Source organism: Ursus maritimus, unplaced genomic scaffold, assembly GCF_017311325.1.
Source record: "Ursus maritimus isolate PB19 unplaced genomic scaffold, ASM1731132v1 scaffold_27, whole genome shotgun sequence".
NCBI lineage: Eukaryota > Metazoa > Chordata > Mammalia > Carnivora > Ursidae > Ursus > Ursus maritimus.
In genome coordinates, this window is record NW_024425230.1 from 31375793 (window position 1) to 31395409 (window position 19617).

At 36.9% G+C, this 19617-nt stretch overlaps 1 protein-coding gene across 2 annotated transcripts in view; it reads right to left on the minus strand.

Moving 5' to 3' along the window:
* ARIH1 (ariadne RBR E3 ubiquitin protein ligase 1) overlaps window positions 1-19617 on the minus strand; it is a 117764-nt gene that overhangs the window by 21360 nt on the left and 76787 nt on the right. For both annotated transcript variants that reach the window (XM_040643022.1, XM_008708657.2), the window contains exons 4-7: window positions 17627-17719; window positions 17081-17136; window positions 2476-2542; window positions 820-926 (exon numbers count right to left, since the gene is read on the minus strand). In XM_040643022.1, the coding sequence (XP_040498956.1) occupies window positions 820-926; window positions 2476-2542; window positions 17081-17136; window positions 17627-17719 (323 nt within the window). The remainder of the gene's footprint in view (window positions 1-819; window positions 927-2475; window positions 2543-17080; window positions 17137-17626; window positions 17720-19617) is intronic.

The following is a 19617-nucleotide window of genomic DNA, read 5'->3' on the forward strand; positions in this document are numbered from 1 at the left end:
ATCTTCACCAAAACAGCATGTATTTCCATACATATTTAATCTCTGTGAGTTTACCTGCTCCTTTTGGAAATACTTAGTATTAATGTTGCATAAGTCTAATTCTACAGCTGTTTGTGGAGGAAAAAAAAGAATGGTATGGAATATCAATATAATGTCTATTTGCTAGCTCTTGGAGCTACTTGGTTGCTTGATTGTCTTCTTGTTCCTAAAAGATCCACAAGGAAAATGGAAAATCATCTTAACTCTCTAATAAGAATATGTGGTATTGGAACTTCTCTATTAAGTCAACTCTAAAATTCAAAAGCTGAAGAGTATGTTACAAACTCCAAGAATGGAGGTTACCAGGAAAGCTGGGGACAGAGGAACCACAGGGAAAGTGCTGGTTAAAAAGCATATCTAATCAACCATGTTTGATCCTTCCAAATTTATCTGCACATTTTCTTTCTAGGAGTTAAGATTACTTGTCAGGGCAAAGGAAAAATAATCCTGTGTATTTTAGTTCCTAAGAGATAACCTGAAAACAGAGCAAGAACCATAAAGGAACCAAACATAATCTGACAAAATAAGCAGTCCATCAGAAATGAGAAGAACTAAGTTCTTGTCTCAGATGTGTAAGTTTGCTCCTGTATTAGTTCCAGTGGAGCACACAAGAAAATGTGATTATAGCTGCATTTTTTCCCCATAAGAAAAAAGTCAGAGGAACAACATCACCCACTTCACTACCTGAGGTTAAAAAAAAAAAGTTTTCTACGATTTTACTACCAAGAATAAATAGAAAAGCTATGTGCACTCTTTCAATTTGGGAAATCACTTGCTTACCAAAACTGGCGCCCACATTTGCAGCGAACAGGTTTAGCATCCGGATACTGGACTTTAACAACATGGTGACAATCTGGGGCAGGACACCACTTTAACAGTCGATTGCACTGAAACCCAAGTTAGAAAATAAAAAATGACAGCAAATTAAATCATGATTCAAGATTTCCTAGTATAACAAGCAATCAACTCACATCGCTTTTCCATTGCAAGAGCCAAAGACAGAGATGATAACACAAGCATATAAAAACCTGCCCCCAATATTTAGTAGTCTCATAAAGTAATGCTTTTAGACGCACTGTTTTTCTAAGATTACAGATCCCTTGAAGACCTGTTTTTCTAAATATGTGACCTGTCTCTTGGTTCTACCTTCAAAATCCTACTGACAAACTTTAAAATAATTACCACTTGTGATCATTAAGAAGCATCAATTTGTTTATGGTTCTACTTTAGGGCAATTTTCAAAGATGTAAGAAAACAACATACTACTTAGGGGAAGGTGTTTAGACCCTATAGAATTTACAAGTAATTTCTATATTTGACCATAAAAGTGTCTTCTTAGAACAAAAGTCAGTTCCTAAACCATGGAAACAATCACATTTTCGTTCTTAAAAAAAAAAAAAAAAAAAGTAAAACTTTCAAGGTATTTTTTATTATGGAACAAAACATGGCTCAAGTAACACTCTGCACCAGAATTCAAGTTTATTGACTACTTTAAAAATACACCATTCCTAAAATATGCTGTGTTCTAGGAGATCTGACCTTCAGTTTAATCTCTCAATAGAAATAAAAATTACTTTGTAGAATTAAAATACCAATTTACATTGATGATCTTATACAGAGGCTGACAAACATCTTCCATAAAGAGCCAAGTAGTAAAGATTTTTGTTTTTGATGGCCGCAATGGCCTCTGTAGCAATTACTCAACTCTGCCACTATATAGCACAAAAGAAGTCATAGAACACACGGGCATGTTCAAATAAATATTTACAAAAACAGGCAGGTCATAGTTTATTGACCTCTGTATTTGATAAAAGAAAGACATTTGATAAAAACAAGTAACCACAGGGGCACCTGGGTGGCTCAGTCAGTTAAGCGTCTGCCTTCGGCTCAGGTCATAATCCCAGGGTCCTGGGATCGAGCCCTGCATTGGCCTCCCTGCTTGGGGGGTGGGGGGAGCCTGCTTCTCCTTCTCTCCAGGCTTGTGCTCTCTCACTCTCTCAAATAAGTAAACAAAATCTTTAAAAAAAAAAAATAACTATAGCTCTCTTTATTGACAAAGCTTACTGGTAAGGGAAGCTAAAACAAGCACAGATACAGCAAGGTTGAATTGCCAAGCATGACTGAACATCATATCATTAATAACTAGCTAAAATTTTTTGCTAGTAATAAGGGAAGAATACTGTAAAAATAATTTTATCACCAAAGTTCTAGATCTATGAAGAGACATCTACTTACTGGTTTGTCACATTCCTTTGAGAATAAAGGGGTTTGGTATGCCTCATGAATAAAGTCCATAATCCAAGCATATGGTCATAATCCAAGACCTTTAGGTCTTACTTATTATCGAGAGTGTTTCATATAAGAAAAACTAATTGTATCTATTAATAAATAATTCCTCTTATTAAAAAAAAGGAAAACTTAAGAGAAATCACTTACCTCTACAAAGCTATTTGTTATTAAATGCTGATACTTTAATTTAACTTTCGAATCTGTGATCAGGCGCCTGAGAGCAAGAATAAAAGTAGTTTATTAGGAAGTTCTCAGCCAAGAGTATTTTCCCACATTTATGAAATAAAACTTCAATGTGGTGGCTCCAAAAACTGCCCTAAATTGAAAATACTAAAATGCATATAGACTATCAACAAATATAACTATAGAAATCAAGATGACAATCTGAAAGTTTCTGTAGTTTTATTTTGGTAGAACCCCCATCCCTGAGTTTCTTACACACAAAATATTCCATTTTTACCCAGTTTGTTATTACAATCTAATGACGTACTATTGGGGAGTTTAGGCCCTGACTCTCAGTGTCTTCTTACTCTGCCCTAAGACAGCAATTCACAGCCAACTTCCCCAAGATGCCCTCCCAAAAATCAGTGTGTGAAGTAAGAGATGTTGACAGGAATGTCAAGAAATGGATCCAGGTTTTGCTATATACAAATTTGAGGGCCTTCTTCTGAGATATGTTGATAATTACCAGAGATGTTTACTGACTTCAACCTGGCTTCCCTTGTCCACCTAGAACACTTTATATATTCATAACAATTTCTAGAACTCATAGGAACCCATGAAAGTAAAGAATCCTGAAAGCTTAAGTTTTATTAGTTTTAATGGTAAACACTCCTGTGAGTGTTTAAAGAAAATGGTTTTAAAACAGAAAAAGAGTTAACCACTGACAAAACCAGTAAAAACTATCTAATGTGAACACAAAAGACAAGAAAGCTCTGTATACTCTGGCCCCATCGAGTTCTTGAGCTTCTTATAGCACTGCTTGCCTTCCACAAGACACCGTCCTGTCCTGCGCTACTTTCAGTGTACTGTCACATTTGTATTCTTTCAAAATAGTGGGTATCATCGTTCCTCAGAAGCTTTTGCATAGAGCTACCTCTCTTGAAAAGCAAGTGGGCTCAGATGGGATAGCCTACTGAATACTGGATTCACACTTACTAGCTATGAACTAAGGTTAAGTTCTTTGACCTCTCCATTTTTCAGTTTACTCTTCTGTAAAAATGGATAGCAGAAATAAGAGCTGTGAACTAGAACAGTGCCTGGCAAATAGTAAACACTCAATAAATATTAGATGCTGTATATTATTTTATTTAACTCAGCTAATATACAGTTAAACTAAAGGAGCCCTTTTCTGACAATTACCCACACCAGTTCCTGCTCAGTTCTCATGGCATCTTATACCTCTCCCTGTCATAAAATCTGTCATAATTTTAATCAGAAAGTTATCTGTGTAGAGCTGGAACAAACAATCCTAAAATCTGTATGGAACCAGAAAAGACCCAGAATAGCCAAAGAAATGCTGAAAAAGAAAACCAAAGCTGGAGTGATCAAGACAGTATGGTACTGGCACAGAAACAGACACATAAATCAATGCAAAAGAATACAGAACCCAGAAATGGACCCTCAATTCTATCATTAACCAATCTTTAACAAAGCAGGAAAGAATATCCAACAGAAAAAAGACCATCTCTTCAACAAATGGTGTTGGGAAAATTGGACAGCCCATGTAGAAGAATGAAACTGGACCACTGTCTTATACCATACACAAAAATAAACTCAAAATGTATGAAAGACCTAAATGTGAAATAGGAATCCATCAAAATCCTAGAAGAACACAGGCAGCAACCTCTTTGACCTTGGCCAGACAACTTCTTGGTGGACAAGTCTCCGAAGGCAGGGGGAATAAAGCAAAAATGAACCACTGGGACTTCATCAGGATAAAAAGCTTTTGCACAGCAAAGGAAACAGTCGACAAAACTAAAAGGCAACTGACAGAATGGGAGAAAATATTTGCAAAAGTCTTATCAGATAAAGGGCTGGTATCTAAAACTATAAAGAACTTATCAAACTCAACACACAAAAAACCTAAAAAATCCAGTCAAGAAATGGACAGAAGACATGAACAGACATTTCTCTAAAGAAGACATATAAATGGCTAACAGACACAGGAAAAAAATGCTCAATGTCATTCAGCATCAGGGAAATACAAATCAAAATCACAATGAGATCCCAGCTCACACGGGTAAGAATGGCTAAAATTAACCAGTCGGGAAACGACAGGTGTTGGTGAGGATGTGGAGAAGGGGGAGCACTTTACACTGCTGGTGGGAATGCAAATTGGTGCAGCTACTCTGGAAAATATTATGGAAGTGAAAAATAGCCCCTGATTGTGCCTCCCCCCCTAAATAAATACATAAAATCTTTAAAAAAAAAAAAAAGTTAAAAATAGAACTACCCTACCACCCAGCAATTGCACTATTAAGTATTTACCCAAAGGACACAAACGTTGTGGTCCAAAGGGGCACCTGCACCTCAATGTTTATAGCAGCAATGTCCACAAGAGCCAAACTATGGAAAGAGCTAAGATGGTCCATCGACAGATGAATGGATAAAGACAACACACACACACACACACACAATGGAATACTACCCAGCCATCAAAAAAATAAAATCGTGCCATTTGCAATGACGCGGATGGAACTAGAGGGTATTATGCTAATTAGTCAGTCAGAGAAAGACAAATACCATATGATTTCACTCATACACGGAATTTAAGAAACAAAACAGATGAATATAGAAGAAGGGAAGGAAAAGTAAAATAAGATGAAAACAGAGAGGGAGGCAAACCATAAGAGACTCTTAACTATAGGAAACAAAGAGGGTTGCTGGAGGGGGGCTAGCTGGGTAGGGGGATGGGTAGCTGGGTGATGGGCATTAAGGAGGGCACTTGATGTAATGAGCACTGGGAGTTCTATGCAACTGATGAATCACTAAATTCTACCCCTGAAACTAATAATACAGTATATTACTAATACAGTTTTTAAATATAATTAATAATAAGTTACACAAATTGAATTTAAATAAAAAATTTTTTAAAGATTTTTATTTATTCATTGGAGAGAGAGAGAGAGGAGTCGTCGGGGGGAGGGGCAGAGCAACAAGGAAAAGCAGACTCCCTGACTGAGCAAGGAGCCCGATGTGGGGCTGGATCCCAGGACCCTGGATCACAACTTGAGCTGAAAGCAGACACCCAACGGACTGAGCCACCAGGCGCCCCTAAATTAAAAATTTTTTTTTAAAGATTATCTGTGCAATCATTTGTTTAATATCTGCCTTCATGCTCCCTTATCCCCAACCAAACAATAAGCTCCATGAGCTCCATGAAAAGAATCCCTTGTATCTAATACCTGCTTGGCCTGTAGAACGTGTTCAGTAAATATTTTCTATTTATTTTATTTTTTTAAAGATTTTATTTATTTATTTGACAGAGAGAGACAGCGAGAGAGGAAACACAAGCAAGGGGAGTGTGAGAAGGAGAAGCAGGCTTCCCGCCGAGCAGGGAGCCCGATGCGGGGCTCGATTCCAGGACCCTGGGATCATGAACTGAGCCGAAGGCAGACACTCAATGGCTGAGCCACCCAGGTGCCCCAGTAAATATTTTTTAAATGAGTAAACCTCCACATTTCAGGGACGTTGGAACTGAGGTCTAAAAATAATTAGTGTTTTTGGTGATTCCTCAAAAGGTTAAACACAGGGGGTGCCTGAGTGGCTCAGTCTGTTGGACATCTGACTCTGTTTCGGCTTGAGTCATGAGATCCTAGGGTTGTGGGATCAAGCTCCACACTCAGCAGAAGTCTGCTGGAGGTTTTCTCTCACCCTCTGCACTACCATCCACCCCTATGCACACATTAGAGTACACTCTCTCTCTCTAAAATAAACAAATAAATCTTTTTTATTTTTTTAAAAGTTTAAACACAGAATTACGATATGACCCAGCAATTCTCTCCTAGGTACATATATCCGAGAGAATTAAAAACAGGTGTTCAAATAAAAAACTTGCACATAAATGTTCAAATAAAAACACAAATATTTCCACAAAAAAAATGGAAGAAAGCTAAATGTCCAAGAACTGATGAATGAAGAAATAATATATGGAATCTCCATACAATGGAATATTATTTATCCACAGAAAGGAATCAAGTACCAACACATGCTACAACATGGATGAACCTTGAAAACATTACATTAAGTGCAAGAAGCCAGACACAAAAGATCACATGCTGTATGACATTTAAATGAAATGTCCCGAATAAGCAAAACCATACAGACAGAAAACAGATACATGATTGTCAGGGCTAGGGGAAGGAGGGAATGGGAAGTGACTGTTTAATGAATACGGGAATTCTTTTAGGCATGATGACAACGTTCTGGAATTAGATAGTGGTGATGGCTGTACAACATTATGAAAATCCACTAAGCTGTATAGTTTATAATAGTTAAAATGGTAAATACTATGTGATGTGAAATTTCTATCAAAAAAAAAGAAAAGAATGAGACCCAAAGTCAGATGCCCTGATTTCCCAAACACTTTTTATTTCTATTACTCATAATGCTTCTCTGATTTGACAAAAGCCAATGATTTCTTATAACTGATCTAGACTACCTGGTGAGAACAAAGGTTAGCCATAGTTACTAGACCAAGGTTATTAGGTCTCAGTTAGTAGGTCATAGTTTATCTTGTGATAGAGAAGAATAGGAAAGTGAGCTCTTACCCTTGAGAATAAGTACTCTCAAGAAGACAAGAGTGGTCCTGGCTATTGATAAACTACTTCTCTTGACAAAGATCTACTGCCATCACTTACATCAAAAATAGTTATTACACCAACTCTCATAGAAGGCACCTCTTTATGAAGGTAAACATATTGACTACTGATAGCCTACTATACGTTATGAGCAAAGCGTCAGATGCATTTAAGTACCCTTGAGTTTTGGGATAATTCTATTTTCACAAATGAATTAACTGGAGAGTTATGATTTGAAACCAGGTGACTTTAAACACAAGGATTTCTTTTAGTATGCCAAGCAGTAAACCACACCTTATGCTGATATAGCATCCTGAGTAAATCAACATTATGCTTCAATTTAGGACTAACGATAAAATATTTTTCTGTAAAAAGGGCTTTTTTTTTTCTTTCTGACAGGCCAATTACAGACTAATATAAAGAAGAAAATAAAAATCATCTACAACTCTATCACTCAGGAGGAATAACTACTTAACATTTTTATAATCTGGGCCTTTTCCTCTTTTGGGGGGGTAAATGTAGAATATATCTTATTATTATCTTAATATTAAGATATCTTATTAAGATAATAATATTATCTTATTATTTTTTAAAAAATATTTATTTTCATTTATTTGAGAGGGAAGAGAGTGAGCGTGTGGTGGGGGTGGGGGACAGAGGGAGACTCTGTGTTGAGTGCAGAGCCTGATACAGGGCTCAACCTCACGACCCCAAGATCATGAGCTGAGCCGAAACCAAGAGTCAGATGCTTAACCAACTGCGCTACCCAGGCACCCTGGATATATATACATATTTTTTTAAAGATTTTATTTATCCACTTGGGAGAGAGGCAGAGAGAGCACAAGCAGGGGAAGAGGAAGAGGGAAAAGCAAACTCCCCACTGAGCTGGGAGCCCGACGTGGGGCTCGATCCCAGGACCTGGAGATCATGACCTGAGCCAAAGATGCTTGACCATCCGAGCCACACAGACATATAATTTTAAATAGAGAATGTACTACATATAACTTTATATCTTAGCTTCTTCACTAAGATTATAGGCATTTTCCAATGCATTATAATAATCCACAAATTAAAAAAAAAAAACTTAAATAAGGTACCCCCCATATCCAAACCTTTTTTTAATGGTTATGTTACATTCCATCTTCCTTGGATATTTGGGTTGAGGGTTATGATAATGTAATCAACATCTTTATAATAAATCTGCTCAATTTCTGGTCATTAAAAATAAATATAACATTTACTATCATCTCTTCCTCTTATACTCCATTCTCTAATTCTGACTTGACCTTGAAAATAAACTCAAAATCCAACCATTTCTTCCTACCTCCTTTATTACCACCCTGGATCAAACTGCCATCTTCTCTCATCCAGACTGCTGTTAAGAGTCTTCCAACCTCCCTGCTCCTACTTAGTCTCTTTCTAATGCCAGCAGTCAGAGCAACTCTATAACCATGTCACTCTTCTGTTCAGAATCCTCTCATGGCTCTATCTCAGAAAAAAACCAAAGATCTTATAATGGCCTATAAGGCCCTACACAACCAGCTTCATGCACCCCTCCCACACATTTTTCTTCCTCCCTTCAATATATTAAGTTTACATTTATAGTTCAAAAATATTTTCAAAACTTTAAATAATCATCATTAGTAACTTCCTCTGTCTATATACTTTGCCTTATGGACTACTGAAATTTGATAAACTATCTCACTTTGCATTTCAATGAGACTAGGAAATTCTTTCAGTATGAACTTGAGCTCTGATCCCTTAAGCATGTATTTTATTTTATTATTTTTTTTTCTTAAGCATGTATTTTAAAAGACAGTATTCTATAAGCTTTTGTACTACATTTCCTACTTTAGAATACCAAAGTAGTACTCTTCTGTTTCACTGTGGGAAATGATGGGAGGCATTCAATTTATTCCCCTATGAGACATATAACTCTAATGTCACATGTTATCAAAGCATTCTCCATAATGTCTCTGTGGACTGCCTTAAAAATAGATACAACCTTGGGGCACCTGGGTGGCTCAGATGGTTAAGCATCTGACTCTTGATTTCAGCTCAGGTCAGATGGAGCCCTGTTTCAGGCTCTGCACTGGGGATGGAGCCTGCTTGGGACTCTCTCTTTCTCCCTCTCTCCTGCTCCTCCTGCACCCCTCCCCCATCTATCCCTCTCTTAAAAAAAAAAAAAAAAAGATACAACCTTGGGGTAAAAAAAAGATCTAAGTAGCAATAATCACAAATAGGGGAAAATGATGAATTAGATGCCATTAAAATGAAAACTTTTTTTTTAAAGATTTTATTTATTTATTCGACAGAGATAGAGACAGCCAGCGAGAGAGGGAACACAAGCAGGGCGAGTGGGAGAGGAAGAAGCAGGCTCATAGCGGAGGAGCCTGATGTGGGGCTCGATCCCATAACACCGGGATCACGCCCTGAGCCGAAGGCAGACGCTCAACCGCTGTACCACCCAGGCGCCCCCTAAAATGAAAACTTTTGTTCATCAAAAATCACTGAGACAGAAAAGGGAAAGTAGTTATAATATATATCTTTCTAACAAAAGACTATCAGAATATTTAAAGAATTCTTATAAAGCAACGAAGTAACAAAATCTTAAGTGACCTGAACAGGCACTTCATAAAAAAAGATATCCAGGAGGCTAATGGAAAGGTGTCTGACATAATTACCCACCAGGGAATTATAAGTTAAAACAATAAGGAGATATCCTTACATACCCACCAGAATGGATAAAATTTAAAAGACTAGTGATTATAAATATGGGCAAGGAGTAAAGCAGTCACACACAACTATTTTGGAAAACTACTTGGCAGGATCTATTGAAGCTAAAACCTCACTCCTGAATATATACTCAAAAGAAGTCAGTGCATGCTTACCAAAAGACACATATAAGAATATTCTTTATAGCCTTTTCACAGTAGTCAAAACCAAGCAAACAAACAAAAAAACTCCAAATATCTACTATTAGGAGCATGAAATACATTAGTGTTAATGACAAAAAACCCAAACAAACCTAAAAACATGCAGACATACTTAATACATGCACATATCTCAAAGACATTATGTTAACTGAAGTAGATACACACTCACAAGAAGACTACATGCTACGTGATCCCATTTAAATGAGGCTCAAGAACAGGCAAAACTAACTGATGGTGACAGAAAGCATGACAGGGAACAAGGGTGAGATGGACACTGTCTGGTAAGGGGCATAAGGATGAACATTCTGGGTACTGGAAAAGTTCTATACCTTGATCTGGGTGGTTAGTAAAACAAACATATTTTTAAAGTTAATGTACTTTACATACTTCAGTCAATATATTTGAGAACTTAATAAAAAAGTAAAATAAAAAATCAACAATACAGCAAACTGAGCCTACTGTACTTAAGAATGAGGATTTTCCTCTGTAAAAGATGAGATTCTCATAGTACTGAGATTAACACATGTGAAAGTTTAGTCTGTCTCTTGGCCTCAGATGGTACAAACTGTATGACTTCACTTAAGGGTCCAGGCAGCTTCATAACTGTATTTGTGACCTTTAAGATACCATTAGAATAAAAAATAACCATTTGATTAAGACGTTAGGAATATTCTTCTTGGAGCAGCACTGACTTAGAAGACTACATTTACTTCTTTCTGGATCCATTCAACCACTTGATGTAATATTTATGTGGTTATAATATTACAAAAGTACTGGCTTGCAATTTTGTGAATAAACTTATTGACAAAACATGAAAGAATCTGTTCCAGAATAGAAAAAAATAACTATAAAGTTGCATCAATTTCTTCACCTTCCACAGTAAGGAGTTAAGATATACTGCTTACTGTTGATGGAACAGGAAGTAACTATTAAATAGCATTAAAGATAACTATCTAATTTAAAACAACTTATTTTTGCATGTATGTAATATTCATTCCATAAGGCATTTAGAAGAGAATTTAAAATCAAATGCAGTAACAATGGCTCTAAGAGTGCTACCTGCATTCTACTTTGAGAAGAGTTATTTCAGGGAATGGATGTAACATCTATTTTGTATTGAATGTAGAGAAGTGTTCAAAGACAAACGTACTAAAGATGGATAAGAGTGCTTATAAAAAATTTTAAAAATAAAAAAATAGAACAGTTTATTTTTCAAAAGAAAAATTTCTGCCCTTCTCAGACAGGTGGGAAATTAGCCAACAGAGGAATATATTACCTATACCATGATCTTAAGATTCATTTTTAAAAAATCTTACGTATCATTGAAACTCAAAGTAAAAGCATTTGGTGTAATTTTACTAGAAGTAACAATGAGTTCCTGTCATCATCTGTTTGTTTCTAAAACCTCCATATATGAAAATAAATCATAAATTTTTTTAGTGACACCTCACTGGATGTTGAATTAGAACACCACAATTCCAGATGTGTGCTAGCACTATCAATGATCAGTCAAGATGAGACTACATAATACTACTTGAAGGTATTCAAAGACTTAATAGATACAAGTTTACCTTTATCACCCCTAAGATTAACAAAGAAACTATACATAGAAAAGAAATTTAGGCCCTAAAACAACCATATTAAAAAAATAACCAAGTGCTAAGAGGAATAAAAATAGATGAGTATTTATAGGGTCTCAAGTGATAAATAATTTAGAGAAATGATTTTCATTAGTCTCATGAAAACATCAAGGACAAATCTCAGGACAAAGAAAAATTCTCAGAGTATCCAGTTATTCTCCTGACTGTGGAAGTGTAACTATATGAGGCCACAGTGTAGGGGAGACCCACTTAGCCAAATAGCCTAGATGGTATAGCACAAATCCATCACTGAAGTATATAATAATGACATATGCTTATAAAAGCGAGAGAGAATAATATATTTCCAATTACTTATTCAAGGATACATGCATATTACATACCCATTGCTAAGGAAGAAAAAAAATGAATCTACAAAATAACTGATCTTAGGCATTTAAGATCACACACACATCCTGAATGAAAATAGGCATTTAGTGAACATAAACAGGGAACCTGGTGTCATACAGCTTATGGTCTAAGAAAGAATACAGACGCGAATACAGGCAATTACAAAAATGTATAGTAAGGGAAATACGGGAGAGTTAAGGAGCACATAGGCTATTTGCCCAAACCAAAATGCAAATTTAAACTAAGACCTGGAGAATGACTGAGAGGATGAGTAGGTTAACAGAACTAAAGAGCAAAACAGGAAAAGAGTATTGCATGTAAGTCAAGAGACCTTACAGAAAAAGCAAACAAAGTCAAACCAAACCAAATGCAAATAAAATGCACAGTACTTTCAAGAAGCCAAGTTTCACACTGCTAGGAAAGAGCATGTGAGAAAGTTGAGATGAAGCTGCACAGGTAAGCAATACAGAATGGAAATGAAGAAACGAAAGGTGATGAAACAATTTAAGGGAATCGCTCAGGAACCAGTCATAGACTGCCAGCTAAGAGAAGATGACAGCCTGGACCAGGTACAGAGGGAAATGGATGGATTGAAGACTAATTAGGATGTGGTGTAAGGATCCCTCTGGGAAATGTAGGAGAAAAATGAATCAGGGATATCATCAGGTTTCTAATTGAGGCAAGTCTTTAACACCTAGTAGTACCATTTCTTGATACTGAGCAGCCAGAAGAATGAGTTTGGCGGCGGTGATAGGAGAACTGAACAAGGCAAAACCCGAGGAATATACATATGAAGATGCCTGATAGGCAGTGGGATATATGGGTTCCAAGCTCAGAAGAGAGAGTTAACCTGGACATACAAATCTGCGTCCAATGTATGATTAAGGACAGTGTATAAAGTGAGAAGAAACCTAGAACCCCAAGGAGCATTATTTTAGGAAGATGCAGAAAAAGATGGTTTGGCAAAGACAACTGGAGTAGATCTGGAATAGGCCTAGGGAGGTGGCCTTGGGAGTTGGTATCTGGGTAAAGGGAATTTTACTGGAAATGAATACATTAGGAAAATGAAAGGCTATGGCAGCGGTTCTCAAACTTAAGCATACATCAGAACGACACCAGGAGAGCTTGTTCAGACTGCTGGACGCCATCCCCAGAGTTTCTGATTCAGTAAGTCTGGATCTGGGCCTGAGAATGTGCATTTTTAACAAGTTCCTAGGTAATGCTGCTGCTGCTACTGGTTGGGGGATTATACTCTGAGAACCACAGGGTTAGGGTATAGAATAACAGACTATACATGTGGACACTGAAATCACACTGGATGACAGCAAACCTTGGGAGAAAGACAGTGAGTGAGGTGTTAACACCATAATTAAGCGGGAGCGACCCAAGAAGTGAATAAAAGCAGAAAGGACTACAACATCGCTGGATAACACAGGACTCAAGGATATACATGGATTTTAAACTGAAGTAGAGAAACTAAGGGCTTAGGACAATGACTTCGCCTCCTGACCATAAGGTATATAGGGGGGAAAAGCTAGCTTCAACTTGAGAAGGTTATAGAAGAATGTGTGTTCGGGAAAGAATCTGGTTTCAGGTTCAAGTTCCAAGTGAGTTGAATTCAAATTAAAACAAGAAACTATTTTTTAATCTATCAAATTCAAAAATTTAAAAATTATAATACCATGACTGTGAAGGAGTCTACTTCTTTCATACTAAGAAAAAAAATGTTAAGCATATTTCAGTTACTATTTAAGACTAAACACTTAGGGGCGCCTGGGTGGCACAGCGGTTAAGCGTCTGCCTTCGGCTCAGGGCGTGATCCCAGCGTTATGCGATCGAGCCCCACATCAGGCTCCTCCGCTATAAGCCTGCTTCTTCCTCTCCCACTGCCCCTGCTTGTGTTCCCTCTCTCGCTGGCTGTCTCTATCTCTGTCAAATAAATAAATAAAATCTTAAAAAAAAAAAAAAAAGACTAAACACTTAAATTCTCATTTAATTAGCTAAATTCTTAAATTCTAATATTATTTATTTATAAGGAAGAAAATGGAAGATATATACCAACAGTATACAACTATATAAGGTGAAAAATAAAAATCCCTCTTCTTAATCCCCAAGCCCTAACTGATATCACTATTAAAATACTCTTATTACGTATTCTCTCCAAGTTTTCTGCGCATGTGCCAGGCTGCATATCTAAAGAGCACAAGAAACCCCGGAGGATACATACAGAGAATCACATCTCGATAAACCAAAGTTGAACTGTCTTAAGCTAAAGACACAGCAAATCTTAAAAAGTAGCAAATAGGGAACAATAAGATTAACAGCTGACTTATCAGAAACAATGAAGGCAGTAGAATGACATATTCAAAGTGATACTAGTGCATGAAAGGCCAAAGAGCACATAAATTTACAGAAATTGTCAAACTGCATTACAAAAAGGTTGCAACAGTTTGTATTCTCTACTGTACTATATTCTCACATTACGTATTACCAAACTGTTTAATTCTTACCAATCCCGAATGCAAACAAAAAAAATACAACTTTTTAAAATTGGAGTATCAAATTCTGATTTACATTTATGTAGTTTACATAATGTTTATTAGCTAATGTTTATTAGCATTCAAATTTTTCTTTTTCTTTTAAAGATTTTACTTCTTTGTCAGAGAGAGAGAGTAGAGAGAGGGAAGGAGAGAGCGGACAGGCGCACAAGCAGGGGGAGCAGCAGAGGGAGAGGGAGCAGACCCCCACTGAGCAGGGAGCCTGACACGGGGCTCAATCCTGAGCCAAAGGCAGCTGCTTAACTGACTGAGCCATCCAGGTGCCCCTCAAATTTCATTCACAGTGAACTGCTTTCCATAGGATTATCTTCTTGATTTGTAGGAGCCATTATGATATTAGCCACATTCATCTTATGTGTTGAAAATATTTACTTCATTTCCCTCAAAAAAATTTCATAAATTCATAGCCACATCTCCCTATCCAAATGCTTCCCCACTCTAAACTATCCTCCACTTTACCAAAGTTATATTTCTTTCTTTTTTGTTTAAGTTTATTTATCTTTAGTTATCTCTATACCCAACGTGGGACTTGACCCCATCAAGAGCCACATGCTCTCCTGACTGAGCCAGCCAGGTACCCGCCAAATACACTGTATTTCTCAAAATATAAATCTTATTGTAACAGTCTTAATAACCTTCTAAGATGAAAGTCATAAACTGTCAAGGTCCCTTTATCCTCGTCTCTAATAACCTGCTACTCTCTACTCTAGCCACCACAGAATACTTAATAGAGAAAAGCTCATGAAATATTTTTAAAAATATTGGTATTCTTTCTTTAAGCAGTGTTACCCCCTACTCCCTCAATCCAAATTTTTACCCCATTTATACTACTCCTTAAACTCTCCAGGTGGGGACACCTGGGTGGCTCAGTCGGTTAAGCATCTGCCTTTGGCTCAGGTCAGGATCCTGGAGTCTCGGGATGGAGCCGGGAGTCCTGGGATAGCTCCCTGCTGGGTGGGGAGTCTGCTTCTCCCACTCCCTCAGCCCCTCCCCTGCTCCTGCTCCTTCTCTTGCTCACTCGCTCTCTCAACTAACTAAATAAAGAAAATATTAAGGAAAAAAAAAAACTCTTCAGGTAGAATAATTTGCCTCTTTCTTACTGTACTTTATACATGCTTCTAGTATTATGAACCTCTTGGGGGAAGGAAATGTATCTTATTGCTCCCAAGTAAAGGTTTGTGTAATGATAAAAAGATACAGTGACCCATACTGATTAAATGTACTGATGAAACTGATGTATTGATGAAAGAACACAAGGGATCAAAGTATCAGGGGATAAGATATAGACAACTGGTGGTTCTTGAAGATTATACATAACTTATTTTTGCTAGCTTAGAATAATAACGGAAAAAATGTTCACTGAAAGATAAGAGTATTAACACAGAGCTGACAGCAAGCGATAGTAAATATGTTTTGGTAAACCAAAGTAGGTTGAGGTTAATAAACTGGAATCCGTGGGCTTTATAAACTGTACTGGTTAAGTCAATTTATGGCTTTATTAGGTAGCTTAGGAAATCTGCTCATTAAAGACCATGGCTATTTTTACTTTTATTACCTTCAAATCCCAGTGCTTAAACAGAGACAAACCCTTCTGTATAGGCAATTAATCCAGTACTAACTACATGATTTCTTTGTAGATAGTTCAGGCCCTCAATCTGTTTATCTTCCTCAAGTAGAGTCAATTAGGTAGCCTGAGGCTATGAAACAGCACTGCCTCAAGAACTAAACAACTGGGATATCACCACAGGTTCAGGACTAAAATCTATGGTTTTTTCTTCAAGTTTCTTTCTCCCTTCATAAGACAGCCTTTCACAAGAGAACTTAGCCAACAACTTCCAGATGTAGTGCCTTTGGGAGCAATGTTCCAAATGAGGCCACATTCCCCCTGGGTAGCTCCCAGTAAATGACCGAGCCTGGAAGGGGATTAGGGCCCAGCCATTTCTGCTTATTGGGGCATTCATTCATCTATAAGCAATCTATGGAGTGGAGTTCCCCACAGAGCTTCCAGAGACTCTCACAGCTGCCCCATAGTCGGAGTCTCTTCCTACTGAATCCTTCTTCCTTGTCTCTTAACAGGTGTCACACCTGAACCAAAATGTGTCTACTCCTTTCTCTTTAACCTGCACAGATGCTATCCCACAACAAATCTCCTTCCCTTTTTAACCCTGTCTTGGCATCTGTTTCCCACAGGACTTCAACTGACATACCAACATATCCTATTCTCCACTTCCAAGGTTTACTAAAATCTAGCTATCACATATTGCCCAGTATTTTGCCATATGTTAACAAGAATAGTGTCTGGGCATTTAACTAATAAATTAGAAATGAGCTTTTGTACTACAAAGGAATGTAGATTAGAAAGTCTCTTCAGACTAAAAATTCCACCTCCTCTGAGGTTTGAGCAAAATTTAATTTGGTTTAACCAACTACCCAATATTCAACATGCATAATCTATCAAAAATACTTACATAACTGTGTTGTCATCCACTAAGATATCACAACCATGAGCAGGACACGAAATAGTCTGAAAAAGATTGAAATTTAAACTATGTCTTCATTCAATAAATATTTACTGAATGCTTACCATCGCCAGGCACTTCAGTAGGTTGAGAATACCTAAACATTTATAGAATCTTAATTGTTCCCTTTCTATTAAAGGAAATGTGTGTGTGTATTTATCCCCATAAGGTAACTAGAACTGCTGACCTGAATAATTGGTTTCTCAATATAAAGCTTGAAAGGCACAAGCAAGACACCTGACAAAATGGCTCAACAAGTTTAGCCTGATATACACACATCTTAATGCTGCTGAGAAAACATTACCTGAACTGTATCTTTAACTGGACTGCCACATTGTAAACAGAAAAAAAGCCTTAATTATCTTTTAGTCTTAATATAGAAAAAAGTTCCCCATGCAATTCATAATCCAGAATGCTTCACCTGTTTATATTTCTGCAAGGGTCTAAACACTGTAGGAAATTCAACGAAACTAAAAATCAAATTGGCATCTTTACCTGTCCCATGCCTTCCTCCATTATTTTAGTAGTTAAATATTCGCTCCAGCACTGCATACAAAACTTATGTCCACATTCAAGGCCAGTGAAATACTGCAACAAAAATAATACACGGACTTTTAAAAGACATTATCAGAAAAATCACTATACATAGTGACTCAATAAGTCTCTATTAGGTCACATTTCTCATAGTGGCTAAAAAGTCCAATTTGACAAGACTAGCTGGGCTCCTAAAATAAACTTCTTGGTGGTGAAACTTAGACATGAAAATACATTTAACACAAAATACCTAATTAATGAGAAATGCACTACAGTAGATACTTATAATCTTTAGGAAAGGCAGACAAGTTCGTATTAAATATAAGAATATGTCATGTACCATTAAGCATATGAAAAGATGCTCAAAATCCTTAGCTATCAGAGAAATGTAAAGCAAAACCACAATGAGACATGACTTCACACTCACCAGGACAGCTTTATTAAAAAAGATAAGTGTTGGTAAGGATGTGGAGAAAGAACCCTCATACACTGCTGGTGGGAATGTAAATAGTACAGGTGCTTTGGAAAACACTGTGGCAGTTTCTCAAATAATTAAACATAGAGTTACTCATGATCCAGCAATTCCACTCCTAGGTATGTACCCAAAAGAAATGAAAACATAGCTCCACACAAAAACTTGTATATAAATATTCATAGCAGCATTATCCACAATAGCCCCAAAGTGGACACAACCTAAATGTCCACTGATGATGAATGGATAAACAAAACGTGGAATATCCATATGAAAGAATATTATTCAGGCATAAAAAGGACTGCAGTATTGATACATGCTATAATGCAGACGAGCCTTGAAAACATTACGCTAAATGAAAGAAGCCGGCCACAAAAGACCACATATTGTTTGATTTCCATGTATACGAAAGGTATAGAACAGGCAAATTCACAGAGAAAGGAGATTGGTGGTTGCCTAGGGTTGAGTGGCTTGAGGGGCAAGGGGTAGTGACTCTAAGAGGAGACGAGGTTTCTTTTTGGGGTTATGAAAATGTTCTAAAATTTACTGTGGTAATGACTGCACAACTCTCTGTAACTATACTAAAAACCATTTTAAATAAGTAACTTGTATTGTATGTGAATTTTATCTCAAAGCTGTATTAAAAAATGTTACACAAATACAGACTTTTGAGTTGCATGGAATGTAGCTTACCTAGATAATCAGTAAAATCTTATGGAAACCAAAAGATTTATTCAGATAGCTAAGAATAATGGTAACATTAGGTCTAATCTTACATTATTTACATGATTTGAAATACTACTAATTTGAGGGATAGTTAAATGAAGTATATTCTATAATATACAAATAATGGTCACCAGTTTCAACTAAGAATATCTTACAATATTTACTCTAAATTTTTTCTAAATGAATAGGTAATACAGGCTCATGGGTAAAAACATTTAATAGTATGAGTTTATGTCGATAAATAAGTCTCCCGTTTTTTTAAATAAAATCTTTTAAAAAAACAAATTTATTTATTTGACAGAGAGAGACAGAGACAGCGAGAGAGCACAAGCAGGGGGAGCGGCAGGCAGAGGGAGAGGGAGAAGCAGGTTCCCTGCTGAGCAGGGAGCCTGACGCAAGCTCAATCCCAAGACCCTGGCATCATGACCTGGGCCAAAGGCAGATGCTTAATGAACTGAGCCACCCAGGTGCCCCTGAAAAATAAGTCTCCTTTATCCCCATCCTTGTCCTCTACTTCAGGAAAGTAATCGCTATTTCAATATCTTACATATTCTGCCAGAGATGTTCTAACGTACACAGGTACACACACACAGTAAGAGCAGCACACACTTTCATCTTGGTTAATTATTATTTAATAGATTCCTCACGTGGTTCTACATTAGTACACATGGGTCCACCCCTTTTTACAGTCTGTATTGAAGGTACCATAATTTATTTAAGCAGTCCACCATTAATGGACATTTAGACTATTCTT